This window comes from Fukomys damarensis, unplaced genomic scaffold (genome assembly GCF_012274545.1).
Source record: "Fukomys damarensis isolate Sample0158 unplaced genomic scaffold, DMR_v1.0_HiC HiC_scaffold_13, whole genome shotgun sequence".
In the NCBI taxonomy this organism is placed as follows: domain Eukaryota; kingdom Metazoa; phylum Chordata; class Mammalia; order Rodentia; family Bathyergidae; genus Fukomys; species Fukomys damarensis.
In genome coordinates this window covers 33,286,991-33,310,524 of record NW_022900925.1, presented here as the reverse complement: position 1 = coordinate 33,310,524, position 23,534 = coordinate 33,286,991, and the positions used below count along the sequence as shown (strand labels likewise).

The following is a 23,534-nucleotide window of genomic DNA, read 5'->3' as shown; positions in this document are numbered from 1 at the left end:
TCATCCCTCCAACCATGCATCTATCCATCCACTCATCCTACCATTCAACCTTCAGAGCATCAGCCAGAGGTTAGTGATGGAAGGTGTAGAGGGGCTCAAACTTAGCAAGACAGTGCCCTCAGGAGATTCATTCTTGGGGAAGGTGAGACCTGTGGCAGGCTCTGCAGTAGACAGGAGCTGTGGGATGGTGCACCCCAAGAGGGCAGGTAGGGGAGGATTGTGCAGCTGAGGTGAGCAGGGAGTGAGCTGAGAGTCAAAACCCATCCGTCTTTGTAATAACTAGGAAAGATGGTGGCACACAGGAGGTGAAGGTGAGCACTGCAGCAAAAGGGGCCAGGCTGGTCCAAGGAGCCCAGCTGGGGCCTCGTGCCCTTTGTTGTGTGGCCTCACCTGGGGATCTGCCCCTGCCATGGTCACACCCCTGACCTCACCGTGGCCTGGAACTGCACCATCTCTACGCTGTCAGTGCCAAGCTCACAGACCACTTCCCTCCGTGCCCGGCTCACGTGCCCACAGGACTGTGTCCTTGCTGGATGATTCCCCTTTGTCTCGCCAGCCTCTCCCTGACTTCAGCTCCCTCTCAGCTGGCCTAGATTCTCTGCCCCACCAACATGAATGCTCACACCTCCCTTTCCCCTTCTTTCTCCCGCCCTCTCCCCAAAAGCCCTTCTGGCTGAGCCCTCCCGTCCACCTTCTTCAAACTTGCACAGAGAAGCTCGCTGAAGGGAATCAGAGACCATGCTTCATGAGTGCAGCCCCTGCTAGGTTCCTGTTTGCTTCCCCAGGAAGCTCGTGTTCCCACCTTCAGAACAACCTCTTCTGAGCTTCCTCTGTCCTCAGCCACATCTCCCCGTGCTCAGCAGGTGACCCTGCCTGACACTCCTGCCCAGGAGAAACTGGGTTAGAAGACATGTGCTCCCTCAGCCTTCCTGCCCCTGGCCCTGTCCCTGTCCCTCTCCCCGCACCCTGTCTACCTTTCCCTCTGATCACACATTATTCCAGCCCCTCTGCCTCTTTCTGCGGCTGCTCCAGCCGTGCCCGATTCTGTCAGTCTTGCTCCCTCTGTCGGACGATCCCCATCCATGTGCGAAAATGTTCATCATCTCCCACTGCACACACACAGACAAGCCCTCCCTGCCCCCGGTATCCTGCTGCCCCAGTTCCCTGCTCTCCTCTGTTGTGAACTTGTTTTAAAATCATGTTCTACACATGCTCTCCCAACTGTCTTATTACCCTGGATCTAGCCCGCTACCTGCAGCCTGCTTTCTGACCCTATTAGTCCTCCTTTCAAAACACCAGATCTTGTTGTTGCTCTGTGTGTGGCCCTGATGGCTTTGCATCTTGCTCAGGGTAAAGCCGAGTCCTGGAAGTGGCCTGTGAGTCCCTGCAGGGCCGGCCACATCCTACCCCCACCCCTACCCCATCTCAGCCTGCTGCTTCCTACCGTGAAGTCTCTGTGAAGTCTGTGAAGTCTCTGTACTTCACAACATACCTGGAGACCGGGTGTGGTGGTGCATGCTTGTAATTCTAGCACTCAGGAGGCTGAGGCAGGAGGATCACTGTGAGTTCAAGGCTGGCCCAGCCTGAGTTACATAGTGAGTTCAAGGCCAGCCTGAACTACAAAGGAAGATCCTGCTTCAAAAAGCCAAAAAAAAGAAAGAACACACCTGGAGGCCTTTGTACCCAGGTACACCAGCCTTGTCCTCTCCTGCAGAGATTTACTAAACAGCCTCCTCCAGGAAACTCCTAACCAGCCGGAGGCAGCCCAGCACCCACTGTGCTTATGTCTTCTAGCACCTGAGCTAGAATGTAACCTCCTGGGACCAGAACTTTGTCTCCTTGAGGACACCTTGTGCCCCACTGCCTGGCCCCAAGTCCTACTTAGCAACACCAGAGGGATCAAGTGAGGGTAGGAGGTGCTAGGGAAGGCAGGGCAGCCTCCTCAGGAGTGTGGGGCATGAGGAAAGTGTGGGCAGGGACAAGGTGGGAAATTTTGGAGCAGCTCTGCAGGAATAAAGTCAGAGAGATGGTGGCGAGCCCTTATAACCCAGCCTCTGGGAGGCTGAGGCAGGAGAATCACAAGTTCAAGCCCATCCTAGGCAGTGTAGTGACTTAGCCAGACCCTGTCTCAAAAAAGTCAAAAAGAAAAGGGGTTAGGGGTATAGCTCAGGGCAAAGGTCCTGGGGTCGATCTATAGCACAGAGAAAAAGTCAGAGATGTAAGTCTGGGGAGGTAGCTCAGGGGTGGAGCATTTGCCTAGCACACGAAAGGCCCTGGGTTTGATCCTCAATACTGCAAAGAAGAGAGAGAAAGGACTCCAGGCACACAGCGGTGGGGGCCTTGACAGAGAGGTGGGGAAGGTGCCACCCTGCTGAGACCTGTCCCCCTCTGCCAGGCCCCCTGGGTGGTGGAGGGCAGCCGCCCCCCCAAAGACTGGCCCCAGCACGGGGAGGTGGAGTTCCGGAACTATTCTGTACGATACCGGCCGGGCCTGGAGCTGGTGCTAAAGAACCTGAATCTTCGTGTGCACGGCGGTGAGAAGGTACCCATGTCTGGGGATGCCACCTTGGCCTCTGTGGGAGACCCAGAGGTGCCCTGTGCCCCCCCCAGCTTCCCCTGACAGCCCCTTCCCCACCCCCACAGGTAGGCATCGTGGGCCGCACTGGGGCTGGTAAATCATCCATGACCCTCTGCCTGTTCCGGATCCTGGAGGCAGCAGAGGGTGACATCTTCATCGATGGCCTCAATGTGGCAGACATTGGCCTCCAGGACCTGCGATCTCAGCTGACCATCATCCCCCAGGTACCAGGCTGCCCCAGCCCAGCCAGGGGTGATGTCCACGAGGGGAGGAGGTTCCCCTGTTCTGTAACTTGAGGACCACGCCAAGGACTTGGCCTTTGGGGGCCATAGCAGAGAGCGGAGCCACCCAGGAGCCACAGTGCTGGGCCAGGGAAGGGAAAGGAGCAAGGCCCTCCCCAGCCCCCACCCGTCCCTGAGACCTGCTCTCCTGCTTTCGAGTCAGGATTGCACTGCGCTTTTCCTGGCTCCCCCGGGGTATTTGTTTCTGCAGACTGGACACTTTGAAGGCAGATTAGTGGCTCTGGCTCCTGCTTTAGCTGAGGACTTAGTGATTGCCAAAGGTGGGGTTTATCACTCCCCCGTGGGCAATTTTCTCCCTCCTCAGCCCTGGTGTTCTTCCTGGAGGGCTGGGGAGAAAGTAGGGAACACTCTCATCCCAACCTTTTCCCTGCACCTGGGGTCCAGGGTTCCTCGTGGGCCCCAAGCCTCCCCTCTCAGGCCCTGTTGTATCTCCAGGACCCCATCCTGTTCTCAGGGACCCTTCGCATGAACCTGGACCCCTTCAGCCGGTACTCGGATGAGGACATCTGGACAGCCCTGGAGCTGTCCCACCTGCGTGCCTTTGTGAGGTCCCAGCCCGCAGGCCTGGACTTCCAGTGCACCGAGGGTGGGGACAATCTCAGGTACCATCCCGGGGTAGACAGGCCAGGCCCGAGGCCCTCCCAGGGACCCTGTGGGTGCTAGAAGGCCTGTTTCAAAATGACACAGAGTCCTGGACACCTCCTGTCCTCTTCTTGCCACTCCTATGTCAGCCAGGTCTGAGTAGGGGCCTTTTTGCTTTATTTTGATTTTTTTTAAATTTTTTAACTTTTAAAATAAATTTTATTTTATCCCATGCCCCCCAAGCCAAGCCCCCTCTCCCTCCCTTCTTATTTTGATTTTTTTTTTTTTTTTTTTTTTTTTTTTTTTTTTTTTTTTTTTTTTTTTTTTTTTTTTTTTTTTGAGACAGGCTCTCCTATGTAGTTCAGGTTGGCCTTGATCTCAGCATGTGGCCCAGGCTGGCCTCCAACTCAGCAGTCCTCCTGCCTCAGCCTCCTGAGTGTTGGGATTACAGGTGTGCATCACCACGCCTGGCTAGGAGTCACTCTTACCAAATCTAAAGATTGAGATCCTTAGGCCTGTGTTAGCTGCGTGACATTTTTTCCCTGGTAGTGGGGAAAGGACCCAGGTCTCACGTGTGCTTGGCTGGCAGACGTTACTGCTGAGCTACATCTTTGGCTGTGTGATTTTGTGTGATTTGGGGTAGGTTGCTTAAGCTCTCGGTGCCTCCTCTTCCTTCACTCTAAAATAGGGATAATAATAGTCCGTACCTCTTCACACTGCACTGCCCAATAAAAGTACAATGGGAGCCAAATATATATAATTACAATTTATTCTAATAGCCACGTTTAGAGAATAGGTGGGGGCTGAGTGCAGTAGCTCAGGCCTGTAGTCCCAGCTACTTGGAAGGTCGAGGTAGGAGCATTGCTTCAAGGCTGGGCCAGGCTACATAGTGTGACACTGTCTCCTTAGAAAGGGGAAGGGAAAAAAAAGGAAGGAAAGGAAACAAAGGAAGGAAGGAGAAAGGAGAAAGGAAAGAAGGGACGGTGGAGAGGAAGAAAGGGAGCAGGAAGGGAGGAAAATAGGTGAAGTGAATTTTAAAATTACATTTTATTTACCCCTGTGTCTAAAACATCATCACTTCAGCACATCACGATGTCAGAGTCATTTTCGTGGGGGCTGGAAATCCTGCGTGTACCTTACACGTCCTCACAGCACCCTCAGGCCCAGTGAGCCACATGTAGGTGCCCGTAGCTGTGTGTGGCCACCAAGTATTGCTTCAGTCACTGTGGGGAAACGAAAGGCACTTGGATGCACTTGGATGTGCCCCTGTGAAGTGCCAGCTGATCCTGTGCTTCCTGCTTCTTGTTTTCTTTCTGCGTGCGTATTTTGTTTCTGCAGTACCTGGGGTGGAGGCCCTCACATCCGCTAGGCAAACCCTCTACCACTGAGCTACACCCCCAGCCCTTTATTTTCATTTTTATATTCAGTCCCGACTCATGGGCCCTTCCCAGACCTCCAAAATCAAAACAAACAACTGCACATTTGCTCTGCATTTAAGTGTTCATAATACTTTGGCCACCCTTGTCTCGCTTAATCCTTACTGCAGTCCTGTGGCTCGGAAATAGGCACTGTGGTATGAAACTACGGTACCCAAAGCTGCTCTGGGAGCCAGGGGCAGGGTGGGGCCTCGGGGAAGCCGGTTTAGTTCCCAGCCTTTCCTAGCTGCCTTAAGGCACAGCCACCCCCAGCAGCACCGTCAGATCACTCAGATCTCAGCCGGGTGACCCCGCTGTCTCCTGTCCCTCTCTCCTGGCCTTTGGGCCGCCAGCCCTTCCCCAGCACATCCCTGCAGCCCCCATACCTCAGAAGGGGAGACAGGAGTTGGCTCCCCTCCTCCCTCGCTGAGTCTGTGGCCGCTCCAAGTGTAACCTGCATCTCGTGCCAGTCCCCCCATAAATCAGCCCTGAGTCCTATCTGGCGGCTCGTTCTGCTGCCAAAAGCTTCATTAGTTGCGGGACGGGGCCAGGGAGGGAGGCTGGCCTTCGCTGTGGCTGTGGTGACTCACCCCTCTGGGAAGGGCTGAGGGATTTGTCCTTGGGAGTGGGGGTGCTGTGTCCTCCGTGCTTGGGAACACAGCCTTGCTTTGTCTACGGGAGGCAGGAGGTTTAAGCTATGCCTCTGTCTCTCCTGCTTCCCTGTAAACAAACGTGAGGAGACTTCTGGCCCTCCCCTTCCCTGCTCCTTCCATGTCTTCCAAACTGAGCCTGGGCCTGTATTTCCCATGGGGGTGGGTGCTGTTGCCTGAACGGTGTTGCTGCAGGCTCAGCGAGCTGGCATATTGTAGTTTATTCGTGAGTACCCAAGTAGAACAATACACGCATATTCTCACTAAGGTGTGAGTGACTGATGGAGTAAAGTGGGGAAACAGCACTGGCAAAGGAATAAGAGGTAGGAAGCAAGCACAGAAAGCAGAGGCTGGGGTGCCAAAAACGGATTTCACAATGGTGTTTAGTACTGGCTCTATGAATCCCCCAAGACCCTTTATTCCTGAGGGACCCAGGCCTCAACTCTGGGTCCCAGGAGGGTCGGGCTGTGGCAGAAATGGGAGAGCTTAGCCTGAAAGCCAGTCTGGGGCTGAGGACAAAGACTGGTGACAGGAGAGGGGTCTGGGGAGCAAGGTGGGGGCCGGGTGGGGTGCCCAGCCAGAGCTGCCTGCTTCTCTCCCAGTGTGGGCCAGCGGCAGCTGGTGTGCCTGGCCCGAGCCCTGCTCCGCAAAAGCCGCATCCTGGTTCTGGATGAAGCCACGGCTGCCATCGACCTGGAGACCGACGACCTCATCCAGGCCACCATCCGCACCCAGTTCGAGGCCTGCACCGTGCTGACCATCGCGCACCGGCTCAACACGATCATGGACTACACCAGGTGGGACGGGGGTCTGGAGGGGGAGAGCCCTGGGGGCAGGGCAGGACTCCCAAGATGGGATGAGGGGCAGAGCTACCTGGGCACAGGGGAGGGGGCAAGAGGATGCCTTCTAAGACGCGAGGGACCCTTGGGAGCTACCAACACGTGGGCGAAGGGCTCAGTGGGGCCCAGCACTGGGACCTGTGATAGGGTCACCTGCACCCTGCTTCCTGTTAATGAAGTGAGGGGAACAGGGTCCTTGTCCTGACCCCATCACTTGAGAGACCCCTGCACCTCACTACTGCACAGTGATGGTGACCACACCAGGTCCCAAGGGAGAAGATGGTTCAAGATGCGAGGGATGCCTGGTCCCACTGTTGGGGACTGGACCTGGACGACACCATCGGGAACTGACTCCTTACAGAAGGAACTGCACTGAGCCTGAGCCCCTGGGCCCTGGGCGGCTACTCACTGCTGTGTGATCTTGAGCGAGCTGCAAAGCCTCTCTGCGTGTGTTTAGAATGGAAATGATAATGTCACTCAGGATGATCAATGTGTTTGAACTGTGGGTGTCCTTGGGAAATGTCACTGGTCCCAAGCCCCTTCAGGTGCCCTTATTGCACTGGTCCCCCAGAGAAAGAGCGAGGGCCTTGCCCTGGGAAGCTCCTGGCTTCCTTCTGGCTCTCTCATAGGGTCCTCTCCAGCCTGCACGGTCTTGGAGACCAGCAAGAATGCCCTGTGCTACCCTGTGTCCGTTCCAGCCCCGTCCCACTCCCATTGAGGACCCTGCTGGGCAGGGAAGAGAGGGTGAACAGGGGCATGCTGGGCCCTGGGCCTGGAGCAGGGTCGGGGCCGGCCTGAGAGGACCCCTTCCCACTAAGCAAAAATGGCTTCTTCCCAGCAGCCCTAGGGCAGGAGACTTGGCCTCACCTTAGTAAGGCAGGCAGAAATTGATCCAATAGTCATGCTGCAAACCTGTTCTCAGAGCCCTTAGGAAGGGAGTGGAAGTCTGAGAGTATGGGCCACACGGGGCAACCGGGCACTTTCTTCCCTGAGGAAGGGCACTGCCAGCCAGTAGGTGAACAAGGGGTTGAGTGCGGCAGTAAGGAAGGGACAGAGCTGAAAACTTCCGCACAGAGCATGCAGCACATGCTGTGAAGCTGGAGGCACACAGGGCTGGAGAGCAGAGGGGAGAGGAAGCAGCCCTGCTGGTCTGTACCTGGGGGACCTGGAACACCCGAGAGCCAGGGGAAGCCACTGCAGACTGCTCTGGGGGGCGGTCTCTTGGGTTCCGGCTTGGCGGTGGCCGGGCAGCGCTAGCACGGACTCCTCCCAGGACAGTTTCTGGGAGCCCCGCAGCGGGGTGCCAGACAGCAGCAGCTCTGCAGGCTGGGGAAGGCCCTGGCCCTCCCAGCTTGCCCCGGCAGTGCCAGCTGTCAGCTCTGCCCCCAGGCGCGCCCTTGTGTGGTATGGGAGCCTCGTGCCAGGCCCAGGCCTGACTTGCGTGTGGGCGGGGGATCCCCCCACGGCCGCAGACAGATCTGCAGCCCAAGTCCCAGATTCCAGCACGGGCCTCGCTGCAGCCAGTTTCCTGCCGTGCTCCTTTGTCACTGGCACAAAGCAGGTGCATGCGCAGGGCCTGGCACGCAGGCCTGTGCTCCCTGCACACAGCCTGCCGCAGTCTAGTGACCCTGGAGAGGGAAGGGCTCATTAAGGAAGGTTTCTGGAGCCCAGACTACCAGAGATGAATAGGACCTTGTGTTTGATCCCAGAAACTGCTTCATTGCCAAGAGAGCTAAAGCAGGGCTAAAATAACCAGGCCTACAAGCGTGCACACGAGGCACGGCGGTGTTGGGTGGACTGATGGGTTGGCATGTCAGTGCCCAGGGGAGGGTGAAACCCTGGGCTGGTGAAGACCTGACCATTTCTTTGTCTTTTCTGCCTAGGATCCTGGTCCTGGACAGGGGCGTATTAGCTGAATTTGATTCTCCAACCAACCTCATCGCAGCTAGAGGCATCTTCTATGGGATGGCCAAGGATGCGGGACTTGCCTAAAATATTCCCCGGGATTTCCTCCCAGTCTTTCCTGGAAGGGAAATCACACCATGTGTCCACAGAACGGACTGTGCCTCTGGAAGGGGCCTCAGAAAGTGAGCAAGGAAGAGAGGCCCAAGAGGAGGAGGAGGACACATCCACAGTCACGGCACAGGAGGCTGAGCTATTTTCTAAAGTATTTTTTAATAAAGCTTTTTCCTCCTGGAACAGAAGACTGCTAGGTCAGGCTGTCCTGGGAACCAAGTCCTGTTCACTTGGGTGCTGAGGAAATAAAGCTCTGTGGTCAGCAGCAGACACACCCCAGGGTCTCCTTTTTCTGCCTGTTCATGGGGCTTAGGGACTGTGGCCTCCAGAGGAGACTGGGAGGAATAGGGAAAAGCAGAGGAGGGCCTCAGCAGAACTTCACCTGAATAGTTCAGACCTGGAGCTTCTGGCTGGAAATACAGGCTTCACAGCCAAAATTCACTGGGTAATTGCCAGCTGTTCTGGCTTGTGCAGATACCGTGAAAAGGTGAGAAATAAAGGCCCTGAAATCTGACCCATGGGCTCTTGAGAAAGCCGCTCAGAACACCTCCCTGTGCAGTTGTCCCTCAGCCTCCCAGCTGTTCCTCCAGGGGCTGAGGGGGGCGTAGTTTTCCTTCCTTGCTCCTTTACTGACAGGTAAACATAACCATAACCATAACCAGAGGCTTCCAAGTCGCTCACAGTCTTCAGTCCCGCAGAGAAGCCTAGAGCTGTCCCCCCACCCCGTTTTTCTTCTCTACTAGGGATTGAATCTACAGCCCCAGCCCTTATTTTATTTTGAGACAAGGTCTCCTGAGTTCCCTGGGCTGGGCTCAAGCTTGCAATCCTCCTGCTTCCGCCTCTCAGAGGGCTGGAATTACAGGCGTGCACTACCGCATCTGGTCTAAATTCAATTTTTTTGTTTTGTTTTTGTTTTTGTTTTTTGAGACAGGGTCTCACTATGTAGTTGGGACTGACCTGGAACTCACTATGTAGCCCAGGCTGGTCTCGAACTCACAGCGATCCTCCTGCCTCAGCCTCCTGAGTGCTGGGATTATAGGCGTGCCCCACCACATCCAGCCTAAATTCATTTTTCCAGGGAGCCAAGTGTATTCCGTTTTTGCAGGTCAGGGTCCAGCTGGCAGCAGGCCTTCTGTTCGGAAGAGCTTTCTTTGTCCCCGCACCCACCACCCTTCTGGTCTCACCCCCATCTCCTACACCTTCATCCCTGGTCTGGTGTGCCTGGTGGTGGTGGGCGACAGCTGTCTTTTCTCCCTCTACCCTAAGCAGTTTGCAGTAGATGTGGACCTGGCCCCTCTAGTCCAGTTTTTCTCTGTGCTCTGGGTTGGCCTGAGCCACAGGGCCATTTGTTAAAGGTTAATCACATTTTCTTTGGCAGGCTGTTTCTGCCCGTAACGTTTATGGGTATATGGAAGGCGACTTCCATCCTTGTGATAAAGCAAGTCTGAAAGCACAAATGCCCAAATTATTCTGCCTCTCGTTGGTGCTAAGAAAAGGTCTGCCCTGCTCTGATTTATTAGGTCTATCTGCCACGACGTCTGCCCTGCAAGGCGCGAGCTGGCCTGAACCAACAGGACAGCAGAACACTGACACCTTGCTCGGCTCAGAGTCTGAGGTGCGAGTCCGCGTTTCCTCCTGTCTGCACCTCGGAGCTCGGAGCTCGGTGAAGCCCTGACAGGTGCTGACGACCCAAAGGAAGAGGCGTGGTTGTCAAGGAGACAGGGTAATCAGAAAATGCGGTTCATAGGGGACAGCCCCCACGGAGCTGGCTCAGCTACTCCAGGAAGTAAAGGTGACCACTGGGAGCTGAGAGGAAAAACGCCACACAAATATCTGTCCCCAGGTGCCACTGACGGGGCCTGACCATCACCGCAGCACTGTGGGGAGGAGGCTCGGGCGGGGCCGGCCCTGCAATTCCTCCTCCGAAGCACCATGCAACAGTCTGAATTCCTGTTAATAGGACAGAGATGTTTAGGAGACCACAATGAAAGAAAATGGCAGTTAATACTTAACTTTAATGGTATCTGTTATGGTTTAAAGAGTTAGCAATGCACACAGAAAAGAATCTCCTAGGAATGTTTACACACCGTGTGAACACATGCTCTAAAGATGCAGCGGAGCGGGGTGAGCCCACAGTTAACAAAGCTAACAAAAGATCCTTGTTAGAAATTACACAAAGCATATAAAAATATTTCTCTGAATGCATAGATTGAGACTTTCAACTTGCCTCCTGGCCACTGTGCAATCTTGTCCTCCTGCCGGTCTCTGAATAGAGAGGTTCTGAGGCAGGAGCGAGGCTGGGGTGGGGCACTGCTGGGCACCTGTCTCTCACCAGGCACACCTGGCTTCTCTCCAACTGTGCTGAGCCAGGGGACCCCTCCTCAGGCCACCTCCCAGCCAGGGGCCTCCACTGCTCTTCAGCTACTAATGAATCTAGGCGGTTCAAAGAGTGAAACCTCAGCAATGCACACATGAATTAATACTGAATTTATTCCTTCCAGGATAGAACCACACTTAATTATATTAGTAAATTGTGACTTTTTCAAAGCGAAGGGGGAGAAAAGGTACATCTAGATAAAGTAGTTTCTGACTGGACAGAACACAAGAGAGGGGTCTTCTTCGAAGCACTTGAGGGGGTGACAATTGACCTTGACTCTGCGATACAGACACCCGGAGAGGGTGAGGGAGTCGCCAGCAAGAACTAGGGGGACTCAAGCAACTGAGCAGAGTGACTCGGGCAACTGGCCCGAAGAATTACCGCAGCCTCGTGGCGGCACTCGGGCAGCAGCAGGAAGCCATTATCTTAGCACAAGTCTCCTCCATGATATCTTCTGCATGTTCTCGCTAACTGCAGTGTTCTAATAAAATTAACAGGGAGTTCAGTTTCTTTGGAGATGACAGGCACTGTGGGGAGAGAGCTCCTTAAGACAGCAGGGCTGCTGCTCGTCGGCTGGCTTCGACCCTGCTCTCCTGGGCATTTGTCTAGGCTCCTAGCTCTAAGGCTAAGCTGTTGGTTTCAACAAGACGCTGACCTCCCTGGTAACATGAATGACACTGTGGAAAGGGAAAAGAATCCTTGGCTGCGTTCTTGAAAAACACTCTGACATCATGCTTAGGAGTTTGACCGGGTGTTTGTTCCTGCCTTTGCTTAGGTCCTGTAGACTCCCAACTCGCTTTGCTGAGTGGACTGGTGGTGGAAGTCGGAGGAGTCCCTAAGATCAAACAATTGGTTTACAAAAGCAACAGATTTCAGAGTTGTGTAAAAAATCCTAATAATTTCAAAATAACCTTTATCTTTGATACAAAAATAAAGATGCTAACTCCTTTAGCTCAGTTTCCCACAATAACCTTTAAAATAGCAACAGATTCAGGCTCAAAAACTGCTTTTCGCTTCTAGCGGAAGATGAGAGTGGGGAACGGACCGGCAATATTTGTGCTCTTCTTGGACGGTGCAGTTAACAACACATCGGTGACAGGAATCGCCTCAGAGGGAACAGGAGAGGCTCCCGAGGAAAGCGGCAGAGAGCCCTCTAGTGATGGTGACGGGAGATGACTGGGGACAGAAGCAGGCTGAAGGGGCACAAGGAGAAGTGCGGGAGGGGAAGCTCTTTTGGTTAACAGCCTATTTACAATTAGGTAACTGTATTCTTAAATACTTTAACCTGAGTAACATTTATAAATACGCTATAGGAAACCTCACAGCCACGATCACGCTCACTTCCCTTGGGCCAGTGCCTGTGCTTTCCCAACCTTCCTTCCAGTCGGTTCAGTTTCGGGAGAGTCGTGAGCCTGTGCCAGGGAGACAGAGCCCAGCCCTCACGGCGCCGGGCACAGAAGTGCGAGGAGACAGGCCCCGCTCTCCGCATTCACTCAGCACTCTCTTCCCTTCCGCACAGAAAGCTCACCGGCGGGGGAGAAGCTTGCTTCGGCCTCTTCACACCACTTCCGAGCTGTTCAGTTTCAAGGGATGGGTTTGTTGTGCACCAGGAGGCTTGAAGCATGGCACCGCTGTTGGGGTGAGGTCAGGGCTCCCTGCCTTGGCAGAACGGTGTCAGTGCGCACTACACAGTGGCACCAGGGGCCCTCGAGGGCATCCGAGGCTTTTGGATCAATGGCTTCTCCTTGGCCCAGAGATGACACGCATTGTCACGGTACTCAGGGATAGAAGGCCCTGCTGTTAGTGTTAGTACGTCAGCTTGGAAGCTCTCCTGTTGTAGCAAGGCCGTTCAGTCAGGGTGGAGGCAGCATTTCTGAACAGAAAATTATTTTCACTTATCATAAGAACCAGTTCCAGCTCCTGGAAATCCTGGAGTCGAGCAACGTCTTTGTCCTAAAACAAAACGGGTTAACAGGTTAAGAGCTGTGTGTCTGCAGGCACTCGATGGGCTGTACTAAGACCAGTATCTTGGCTCATTTCAGAATCTCAAGGGAAAATAAAATTCCTGTGGCAGAAGACACCAAGTAAGTCACTGGCATGAGCGGGCTGACACGGGAGAAGCCTTAATGGCCGCTGCTGCATGAGGAGCACAGGCCTTGAGGGAACAGGAAATGAATGGGTCGATTTCCGTCAGGGGCCCTGAGGAGCCAAAGCCTGACGTTCGAGATGAGAGAACCACATATGCACCCATGTGGGTCTGCCCTAGAAGGTAACTTGAATTTTTTCTTGTAAACGCCAAACACAGGGCTGTGGATTTAGCTCAGTGGTTCCACTGCCTGCCTTGCAAGCACAAGGACCTGAGTTCAATCCCTGGTTCCCCCCAAAAAAAAAACAAAACAAAAAAACCACCAAGCACATTAATGGTGCACAAAGCAATCCCTACAAATTCCTAAGGAAGTGAGTGAAAATAGGTACATGTGAACGGAAATTCAGAACATTCTCTCCAGTAACTTATAACTTTCAAAACTGCCGGTGTCTCCGTGACTCAGTGGAGGGAAAGAACGCTTCCTGATTACACTTGGAAAACCACCTTGCTCCTTGTTTATTCTTTTTTCATTTCTTCAACTATGACTCACAGCACCAAGGAGGAGGTTAGGTGTTTTCTCTGTGCAAAAGCAGCCACTCGAGCCCAACACCATCCTTACCTTTCTCAGCAGAGTGTTGGGGAGCTTTCTGATCTTTTCCACTTGGTCTGGACTGACACCCAGCTCGCAGCAGCTCACTCTGAGCAGCTCTTGGTAAGTGAGCTCCTGTCGGTCCAGTTCAATTTCAATGAAATCGTTTTCTCGCAGGGATGGGTTCTGAATCCTCACCTTAAGTACCAGCTCTGGGAAAAAGGAGAAATGGTAATGAATAGTCTGGCATGGCACGGCACAGGTAACTTAAGGCATTTTCCAGGAAATGGGTGCCCTTAATCACGCTGGGGCCAAAGATCTGTGAGGTTTGCTGAGCCCCAGTCCCGGCTCCACAGAGGAAATCTCCCAGCTGTCTTCCCTGCATCTAAGGCTGCGGCTCCCTGAGTCAAGGGGGCAAGGACAACCGTCCCAGTGTGTGAAGGGTACCTCACTTCTGCTCTTGGAACTAAGGGCTGAAGATGTCAGAAGTGGGCTGCGGGAGAAATGAAAGACCAGGCTGTATCCTGTGGGTTCTGCTTGGAATTGGAGCCATCAGGATGAACTGTGGTTTCTAATGTTCTTCCAGTGATGCAGGTAAGTAGACAGGAATACTGTACACCTGTATACGTGAATTATGTTTATGTTTTTGTTCTTGTAGTACTGAGACTGAACACAGGACCTTTGCATTGAGCTACACCAACAGACCTTTTTCAAACATTTTATTTTGAGACGAGGTCTCACTGGGTTGCTGAGTTACCCAGGCTGGGCCCAGGCTGCAATCCTCCTGCCTCAGCTTCGCAGAGTGCTGGGACATGTGTGTGCCACCACACCTGGATTGCTTTTTCTTTCTCTCCTACCTCAGTCCTCTGTGTAAGCCTGGAAGAAATGACACAGCTAGAGGAGTGAGGAAGCCTTGGGCCCAGTCCTGGTTTCTAAATATTATTCTCTACCGAAAAGAATCAGGGCCGCTTAGAGAAATGGCTGATTCCAGGCTGGGGGTAGGGGAAGTTACACTATGCAGCTGGAACATCTCTTTGAGCTAGAAAGTGAGTAAGTATTCGAGGAGGATGGAGACAGGTCTCGGGGATGGAAGAACAAGCCTGAAAGAGTTCCCACTGGCCAAATCAGGAATGACCTGAATATCAAAATAACAATAATAATAATTCCAGTGAACATAAGAATCCATGAGTATACGGATATAAATGGGGAAGGGAAAGCATTTCTTTACAATTACATACCAACTAGTAGAGAACGACAGATCCGATTCTATAAAATAACTGGCCTGAACTGTTAGAAATACTGAGGCGGTAAGGACAGAGAAAGGCTGGAGATTGCTCCAGATTAAAGAAGACAGATGGCTCGATAATGAAAAGGAATGGGTGATCCTGGGCCAGAAGTGTGGCGGGAACTGATGAGGCAGCTGACAAAGCTTAAACATGGGCCAGGTACGGCAGCACACAACCATGATCCCAGCACTAAGGAGGCCGAGGCAGAGGCTCTTGCTATCTAGCCCAGGATATCCATGAACTCAGTATATAGCCCAGGCTATCCTCAAACTTAATCTTCCTGCCTCAATGTTCACAGCATTGGAATCTACATCAAAGTTACATTTTTAAAATTTGTGTGTTTAATGGGGACTGAACCCAGGGCCTCACGCCGAGCTACATCCTCGACTCTTCTTTATTTTGAGAGCTAACAGGCTCTGTCTAAATTGCCCAGGCTAGCCATTCTCCTGGGTAGCTGGGAATATGGGCATGTATCATGATACTTGATCTATTTCCTAAATTTGATAACTGTCCTGAAGTTATATAAAATAATATCCTTGTTCACAGCAATGAGACAAGGGAAAGAAATAAAAGAAATAAAGATAGGAAAGGAAGAAGTTAAACTGTCACTATTTGTTGATGATATGATACTCTACATAGACGACCCAAAAAACTGCCAAAATACTTCTAGACTTGACAGATTCAGTAGAGTAGCTGAATACAGGGTCAACACTCAAAAATCAATAGCCTTCTTGTACACAGACTCCCTGATAGAGAAATTAGGGAAACAATCCCTTGCACAACAACATCCCCAAAAAATGAAATATCTAGGAATCAATCTAATGAAGGACACAAAAGACCTCTACACTGAAAACTATAGCACTCTGAAAAGAGAGCCAGAAGAGGATATAAGAAGATGGAAAGACATCCCCCTTGCTTCTGGGTAGGAAGAACCAGTATAGTGAAAATGACCATACTTCCAAAACTGCTAAACAGATTTAATGCAGTCCTGATTGAAATCCCAACAGTGTATTTCACAGAACTTGAAAAAATAATGCAAAAATTGATTTGGAGCAAGAAGAGATCTAGAATAGAAAAAGTCATTCTAGGCAACAGAGACATGGCAGTGGCTATCACAATCTCCAACATGAAACTATACTACAAAGCCACTGTGATAAAAACAGCATGGTACTGGCAAAGAAACAGACCCGAGGATCAGTGGAATAAATTAGAAGATGCAGAAATAACACTAGACACAGTTACCTCATCTGTTTGTTTTTTTTTTTGAGACAGGTTCTCACTATGTAGTTAAGACTGACCTGGAACTCATGATGTAGCCCAGGCTGCTCTTGAACTCACAGCCATCCTCCTGCCTCAGCCTCCCGAGTGCTGGGATTACAGGCATATGTCACCATGCCTGGCTAGTTACCTCATCTTTGACAAAGGAGCCAACCATCCTCACTGGAGGAAAGATAGTCTCTTTAATAAACTGTGTTGGCATAACTGGATTTCAACCTGCCAAAGATTAAACCTAGACCCTTACCTTTCACCATGCACTAGGTAAAATCAAAGAGGGTTTAAGATTTAAATATCAAAACAGAAACACTAAATTTACTGGAAAATATATTAGGTAGAACTCGAAGAAATTGGCATAGGTTAAGACTTTATGAACAAATCCTCAGCAGCACAAGAACTTGCACAAAGAATCAACAACTGGGATCTCATTGTATTAAAAAGTTTTTGCACCGTAAGAGAAATCACCAACAGAGCTGAGACAACCTAAAATGTGTGGGGGGAGGATTTACACAAAGAACTACTATCTAGAATATATAAAGAACTAAAAAAAATAATCAGACCCCCACAAATACAAAGACCCAATTCAAAAATGGGCATCTGAAATGAACAGACATTTCTCAGACAAAGAAGTAAAAGTAGCAAATAAATATATGAGAAAATGTTCAGCACCACTGGTCATTCAAGGGATGCAGATGAAAACAACAGATTCCACCTCACCCCACAAAGAATGGCTGCTATCAATAAACCAAACAATAACACATGCTGGTGGGGCTGTGGGGAGAAAGGAACGCTTCTCCATTGTTGGTGGGAGGGCAGACTGGTGCAACCACTGTGGAAATCAGTATGGAGATACTTCAAAGAACTAGAATTAGAGGTCCCATTTGACCCAGCTATTCCCCTGCTGGGTATCTTCCCAAAAGCATCAAAAGAATCATATCACGGCGATATATGCTCACTCATGTTTATAGTGGCACAGTTTATGGCCGGGCATGGTGGCACACGCCTGTAATCCCAGCACTCGGGAGGCTGAGGTAGGAGGTAGTTTGAGACCAGCCTGTGTTACATAGTGAGTTCCAGGTCAGTCTCAACTACATAGTAAGACCCTGTCTCAAAAACCAAAACCAAAACAAAAACATACAGTTTGTAATAGCTAAAACTTGGAAACCACCCAAATGCCCATCAGCTGGAGACTGGATAAAGAATATGTAATTTTTTTATAAAATGGAGTACTACTCAGCCATAAAGAATGAGAAACTAGAGATGTTTATAGCTAAATGGTTGCACATTAAGGCCATACTCTTAAGTGAAATAAATAGGACACACTTGAGTAACAAATTTCTCTGGTGTGAAAAACTAAAAGTGTAAATAAATTTCCAATGGAATAACTGATAGTGTGAAATAGGAAGAAAATGGCTAAAGGGGAAGTGGAAGGGGAGAGAAAAGGAAATAAGGAAAAAGAAAAATATGAGAAAAGGAAATAAATGGAAACAAAGTCTTTGTAAATAGGGGAGGTTGGAGGGGGTGAAGGGAGGGCAGAGGTATAGGGAAAAAATGAGAACAAAGATCTGTCATGTAAAGGTCCAAGACACCAATGATAAATATAACTGTATTGTTTGCTTTAAATGTACTGATAAACTTAATGGGGGGGGATATCCTTGTTCTAGAAAGACCACAAAGGAACAATACTCCAGTGTTTCAGGGCAAAAGATAAACCTTTCTTTTTCTTTTTTCCTTGGTACTGGGGATCAAAGTCAGGACCTTGCACTTGGGAGGCAGGCAGCGGAACCACTGAGCTAAATCCCCGGCCCAACACTTTCTAAATCTGAGTAAAAGGAGTTCTTTCTAAAGGCCCTGCAACTTTTCTTTAAGTCTGTAATTATACACTGGACATATAAGCAGATCTCAGAGCCCCGGGCCCAACTCCCCTGCTGCAGAGACCGTTCGCTGATGAGGCCATACCTTGCATATTAAATGGAAATGCTCCAGTGAAGAAAAATGGCTGGAAGGCTGGTGCCTGTCCTGTGAATGTCCCATTTTGAGGCTCCAGAGACACAGGTGGCTTGGATGGGACAGAAGAGAACAGGGAGCGGCTCTGACTCACTGGTGGCTGACAAACAGGCCCCGGTTTTGTGCTTTCTGGTGCTCTGAGGATGGCAGAGGGGGCAGCCATGTCTCCATTCTGCACCAGTGCCAAAGAAGTGTGGTCCCTAGGAAAGGGCCCTAGCAGGGGGGGCTCCCCTGGGGGCAGCAGCGGAGGGGAGCCATCTGCGGGGGGTGAGGCTGGAGGGGTGGAGGGGCCTCCGTTCTGCAGCGGTGCTGAATCTTCTGCAGTGGGGGAATAGATGAAGGGGAAGGGTGGGTTGGCCAAGTAGTTGGGAACAAAGGGCAGTTCCAACTCCTTCTGCTGGGGGAAGTCGTCATCGTCCTCCTCTTCCACTTAAAGAGAAGAAAACACAGAATGGTACAGCCCTTTAAAAATGACTCCAGCCGCTGGGCGTGGTGGCGCACGCCTGTGATCCCAGCACTCGGGAGTCTGAGACAGGAGGATCGCTGTGAGTTCGAGACCAGCCTGGGCTACATAGTGAGTTCCAGATCAGTCTCAACTCCATAGTGAGACCCTGTCTCAAAAAACAAAACAAAACAAATGTAATAAATAAATAAATAATAAAAATGACTCCAAAAAGCATCATTTAGAAGCTGTGTGCTTTAAAATTTGGTCAGTGTTTATTGGCTCTTCAGGTGAGAAAGGAAAAGAATATTTTGTTAGGTTTGTATTTACTACTTTTATCACTATCTTCAATTTTACCAAGACTAAAACCAAACAGGAACCTTATGATTTTGACCTCCCCAGAAACAATATGGAATTACTGTTTTGGCACAATGGTTAGCTTTGAGGAATACACCAGCTGCTTTCCTGGCATCAAGAATGTGGCCAGGGCCAGAGATGTAGCTCAGTGATGCTGCTACCTGCCTCACAAGTGCAAGGTCCTGAGTTTGATCCCCAGTACCAAAAAAAAAAAAAAAAAAAAAAAAAAAAAAGTAGCCAATTATAACACAAGACTCAAGTTAGTCTGGCAAAATCAAATGTTCCCCCAAACACAGACTCACCTCCCATGATCTTCCTGATCTCTCTCCGCGATGTCAGCTGCACTGGCATCTCCCCTTTGGTGGTCAGGATCTCTCTGTCAGCTCCTGATTTTAGCAGGTAAGAGACCACTTGCCCGTGGTTGCGTTTGCACGCCCAATGTAGACAGGTCCTGTTCCATGGGAGGGGACAAGGACAGGCGGGTTGGGATTTCAGATTCCACACATCAGTTCATAGATACGTGGAAGCCTATTGGAGCTCAGCTAGACACCAACCGGTAATCTCAACTTTTTATTTCACAGAGCAGATGGTCAAAATACTTAATATGCTTTAAACTTCTTTTTAAGTTTCATTTCTGCATCTGAAGATGTAGCTCAGTAGTAGAGCCCCTGCCTAGCATGCCAAGCCCTGGGTCTGATCTCTAGCATTTTAAAAACAGTCCCAGTCCCTGGGGGAAACTGAATTATCCTAGGAGCCCTCACGTCAATCCTTTCCAGAAGGGGGCTGATTCCAGTGACACTTCAGGTGTTACTCTTGAGATTCGCTGTCTCCTCAAAACATCTCTGTGTTGCCGCCTTCCTTTTCAGGGACAACAAAAATTCACTTCAGATACATCTAGTGTTACTAGAGGATGAAATATTTATTATCAGGCTAATTGCAGCCTGCTCTGTCGTGTCGGTTAGTATTACTTCGGCAGATATTCCTGTCTGAACTTCAGTTGCTCCCTCCTCTTTCTTTTCTTTCCTCTACACACACACTGGATTTCCAAATTTCCTTTTTTTTGGAGACAGGGTCTCGCCGCTATGCAGTTCGGGCTGGCCTTGAACTCACTATGTAGCCTAGGCCAGCCTCGAAACTCATGGTGATCCTCCTGCCTCTGCCTCCGAAGTACTGAGATTACAGGTGTGCAGTACCACAGCTGGCTAAATTTCCATTTTTAAAAACTTGGCTTTCCTATTTTTCTCCAGAAGGCTCCAAACCCATCCTCATCTGCTTGGACAAAAGAAACTGCACACATAGCTTCATTCCCAGAGCACTTAAAATGCATCTATCAATAACCTCAGATTTTCAAGATCAGACTTCGAATGATCAGACTCATTTAAGTAAAACTAATTATTTAACATGTACACGTAGGAGGTGATTCTGCACACTCCAAGGGGCTATTATATTAATAATGGATAGAAATGTCATTAGCATGCTGGCAAAAACTCCATCCTAGTAAAAGTTAAAGGATTAGGAGCTACTGAATTCACCCCAGGTGCCAAGGCTGAATGCATATTACAGAAAGAAAAGACTTTTCCCTCTGGTTTGAAATGCTCTCATTCCCCACCTCCCTCCCTGAACTGAGATGGGTGTCTTCAGGGCTCTGTCACCGGACACGGGGGCGATGAAGAACAGAGCACGTGTTCCAGAGTGAGGGTCAGGTCACGAACACGGAAGAGCAGCTGCCTGGCTCCTGGAAGAGGCTGCTCTGCCCTGGGCACCACATTATGACTTCCAGAGAACTGCACTGGCTGGTTGGCCGGGAGCAACTCCACTGATGTTTAGTGACACTCTACACTATCATCAGAACGAGATTACCCGGGAGCCTCTGCGCTGCCCCTCTGATGAAACTACAACCCGTGTGAAGAAAATGAGTCTTGTGTTGTTGCTGCTTTTGTGGGCAGTGATGGGGATGGAGTCAGGGCCTCACACAAGCGCTATCCACTGAGCTGCACACCCAGGCACAGAATCGGGCCAGACTCAACTACACACTCCACACAGACAGGAAAGTGTCTGCTTGGTGCATACAGGTGTTTCCTTCTTATTAGTGGGTGAAGGAACCGAGGGGAAGGCGGGCGTTGCTTAGAGTGGGAGATCCAAAATAGCCTAGAATGTGTGTGTGTGTGTGTGTGTGTGTGTGTGCGCGCGCGTGCGTGTGGCACAGCCTTGAAAAGGGAATAATTATAAGAAGTGAGCACTCAAAAATGAATGTGGCATGATGAGAAAAATACAGCCACTCTTGGACATCAAGTGCTTGCATGCTCGTAGTAAATCACTCATCTGTCGTGAGCTGGGAAGAGAGGGATTTACTGCACGTGGGTCACAGCAACTCCGGGACACACCGACTGGTGACAGTGTCACCACGCAAAGTGGGGAGAAGGCAACACAGCACCACCTCGGTCACTGCTTATTGCCCTGTGGGGCTCAGGAGTTGTGATTAGGCAGGATTTTCAGCCTCTTCGAGCCCTCACACTTGTTCCTGAGAGCTGGGGAGGGGGGCTCACGACGCTGGAAGGGCAACTGATGTGAGCCCTCTGTCTCAAAGTCAACGACTTAGCCTGGGCATTCGGTCAGAACATGGGATCGGCACTGGGAAGCACTTCAGTCTAAGGGCCCTGGCATCGCTCACCAACTGGGCCTCACGCATCACCGCCAAGAACTGAAAGCAGCCACCACCCTGCTTTTCTGTGCTAAAGAAGTATTTGCCATTACCACCATACTGCTTAATAAGGACAAAATAGTAGAAACAGTTAACACAGATGTAACGCTTTACATGTTGGACATTGGTATAAAAGCTCTCTATATTATCTCATTGTATCTTCCAAAATATTCCATGAAGAGTCAGGTATGTGACTCTAATTCCAGCTACCTGGGAGGCTGAGGCAGGAGAGCCACTTGAGCTCAGGAGTTCAAGGCCAGCCTGGGCAACACAGGGACCCTCCCATATCAAAAAGAAAATGACGTGGTTTTGCCGCTTGCTTCTTGAGCATAAGGTCCTGAGTTTGGTCCCCGGTACCAAAAAGAAAATGAATGTCCCATGAGGTAAGCACTATTATCGACATGCTCCCCCTTTTACAGGTGAGGAAACTGAGGCAGTGACCACATCAATAAGCAAAGCATGGGGTAGGCTAGGCAGCGATTAGTGTAACAGAGACAATAAAGCAGGGTCAGAGATTACATAATAACAAGGACTGGGGAGGCACTTCATGCAATTTTAAATCGAAGGCCCAGGAAAGGGCTTACCACGAAGAGGATATCTCAGATCTGAAGGAGGACAAAGAGTAAACCAGGTGGAATCCAGAGTAAAGCATTTTAGGCAGAGTGTTCAAGGTATGGCAAGTGTTGTGCTAGGCACATTTTTATACATCACCTCATTTAAATATCACAGACCCGGTGGATTCGTTATATTTTAAATTTTTTTGTTTCGTTTTGTTTTTCGAGACAGGGTGTCACTAAGGATGTAGTCCAGGCTGGCCTCAAGCTCACAGTGATCCTCCTGTTTCAGCCTCTGGAGTGATGGGATTCCAGGTATGTACCACCACACCTAGCTAATCACTTAAATTCTAACAGTGATGTAGAATTACTAAATTTTAAATTTATTAATTTAGGAGTGTTTTACAAACAGGAAATCTCGGGGCCCAAGTTCCTTCATCTGTAAAATGGGGAAAAGAACAATAGCTACGTCTCAAGTAGTTGGGAAGGAGACGGTATATATAAAAGGCTCAGAATCGCATCTGTGCCACAGAGCATGGTCAATAGATGCTCTTGTTTATATTCCTCACCTCGTAAGTGCTCACAACACCCTTCTCAAAGGGAGCATTAAGTGACTCAGGTAAGGTTGCACAGTTAGGCAGGTAGAGAAGAGCACAAGGTGAAGCCCAGGCTTATGCATCAGTACAACACTGCCTCCCAGTGCCAAAACAGTAACTTACAGCTTTGAACAATGTTCGGAGCAATGTTCTTAAAAGGCACAGAGCTGCAAGTTTGCAAACACTTGTAAACAAAACACAACAGGAGGACTGTATTTTTAGTTCCCCTGCTTTCTGAACAGCTACCCAGGATTTTTTATTTAGGGAAAAGGTTGTAAATCACTTTGTTGGGGCTGGACATGATGTAATCCTAGCACTCAGGAGGCTGACGCAGGAGGATCTCCTGGAGTTCGAGGCCAGCTTGGGCTACATAGTGATTTCAAGCCCAGCCTGAACTATAAAGCAGACCCTGTCTTAAAAAAAAAAAAAAATGTGGGAGTTTCTAAACTTTCTGCTTCCTCGGTTGCTTGGGCTTTGCACGAAGCACCTATGGCAAAAATAACCAGGGTGAGCACCAACGCAGAGATTCTAGGAATCGGTCTCCAGCACGGTTCAGGCCCAGGCGGCCAGCGGAGGCGGAAACAGAGGGGGCAGCGGGAACTGGGGACGCTGCCCGGGATGGCCCCGCGGCGGGGTTTGTGTAGGACGCGCCCCGCAGGCTTAGCCAGGGGTGTGGGGTAGCGCTGGGCCCACTCTGAGGCCGACTGTCCGGCGCCCAGGGACCGTGGCCTTGAACCTGGGCCTCCCCCGATCACCACTTACCAGCCGTTGACCTCATTTTGGGAGTTGACATCCACCCCGCTCTCCACCAGCTTCTGCACCTCCCGGATGTCCCCCAGGGCCGCGGCCTCGCGCAGCCGCTCCTGCTGTTCCCTCTGCTCC

General features: G+C 50.5%; 2 protein-coding genes across 3 annotated transcripts in view; one reads left to right on the top strand and one right to left on the bottom strand.

The window, feature by feature from the left end:
* Abcc3 (ATP binding cassette subfamily C member 3) overlaps positions 1-8,679 on the top strand; it is a 41,065-nt gene extending 32,386 nt beyond the window's left edge. The window contains exons 27-31 of one of the 2 annotated variants that reach the window (XM_010620166.3): positions 2,396-2,542; positions 2,644-2,802; positions 3,316-3,482; positions 6,130-6,324; positions 8,250-8,679. In XM_010620166.3, coding sequence (XP_010618468.1) covers positions 2,396-2,542; positions 2,644-2,802; positions 3,316-3,482; positions 6,130-6,324; positions 8,250-8,358 — 777 coding nt within the window. In that variant the 3' untranslated portion in view covers positions 8,359-8,679. Of the gene's footprint in view, positions 1-2,395; positions 2,543-2,643; positions 2,803-3,315; positions 3,483-6,129; positions 6,325-8,249 lie in introns of those variants that run through there. The other variant, XM_019206938.2, reaches the window with a different exon arrangement.
* Positions 8,680-10,383: 1,704 nt separating this feature from the next.
* Ankrd40 (ankyrin repeat domain 40) overlaps positions 10,384-23,534 on the bottom strand; it is a 13,449-nt gene continuing 298 nt past the window's right edge. The window contains exons 3-7 of the mRNA XM_010620335.1: positions 23,415-23,530; positions 19,104-19,252; positions 17,955-18,431; positions 13,465-13,646; positions 10,384-12,712 (exon numbers count right to left, since the gene is read on the bottom strand). Of these exons, the coding sequence (XP_010618637.1) occupies positions 12,566-12,712; positions 13,465-13,646; positions 17,955-18,431; positions 19,104-19,252; positions 23,415-23,530 (1,071 nt within the window). The 3' untranslated portion in view covers positions 10,384-12,565. The remainder of the gene's footprint in view (positions 12,713-13,464; positions 13,647-17,954; positions 18,432-19,103; positions 19,253-23,414; positions 23,531-23,534) is intronic.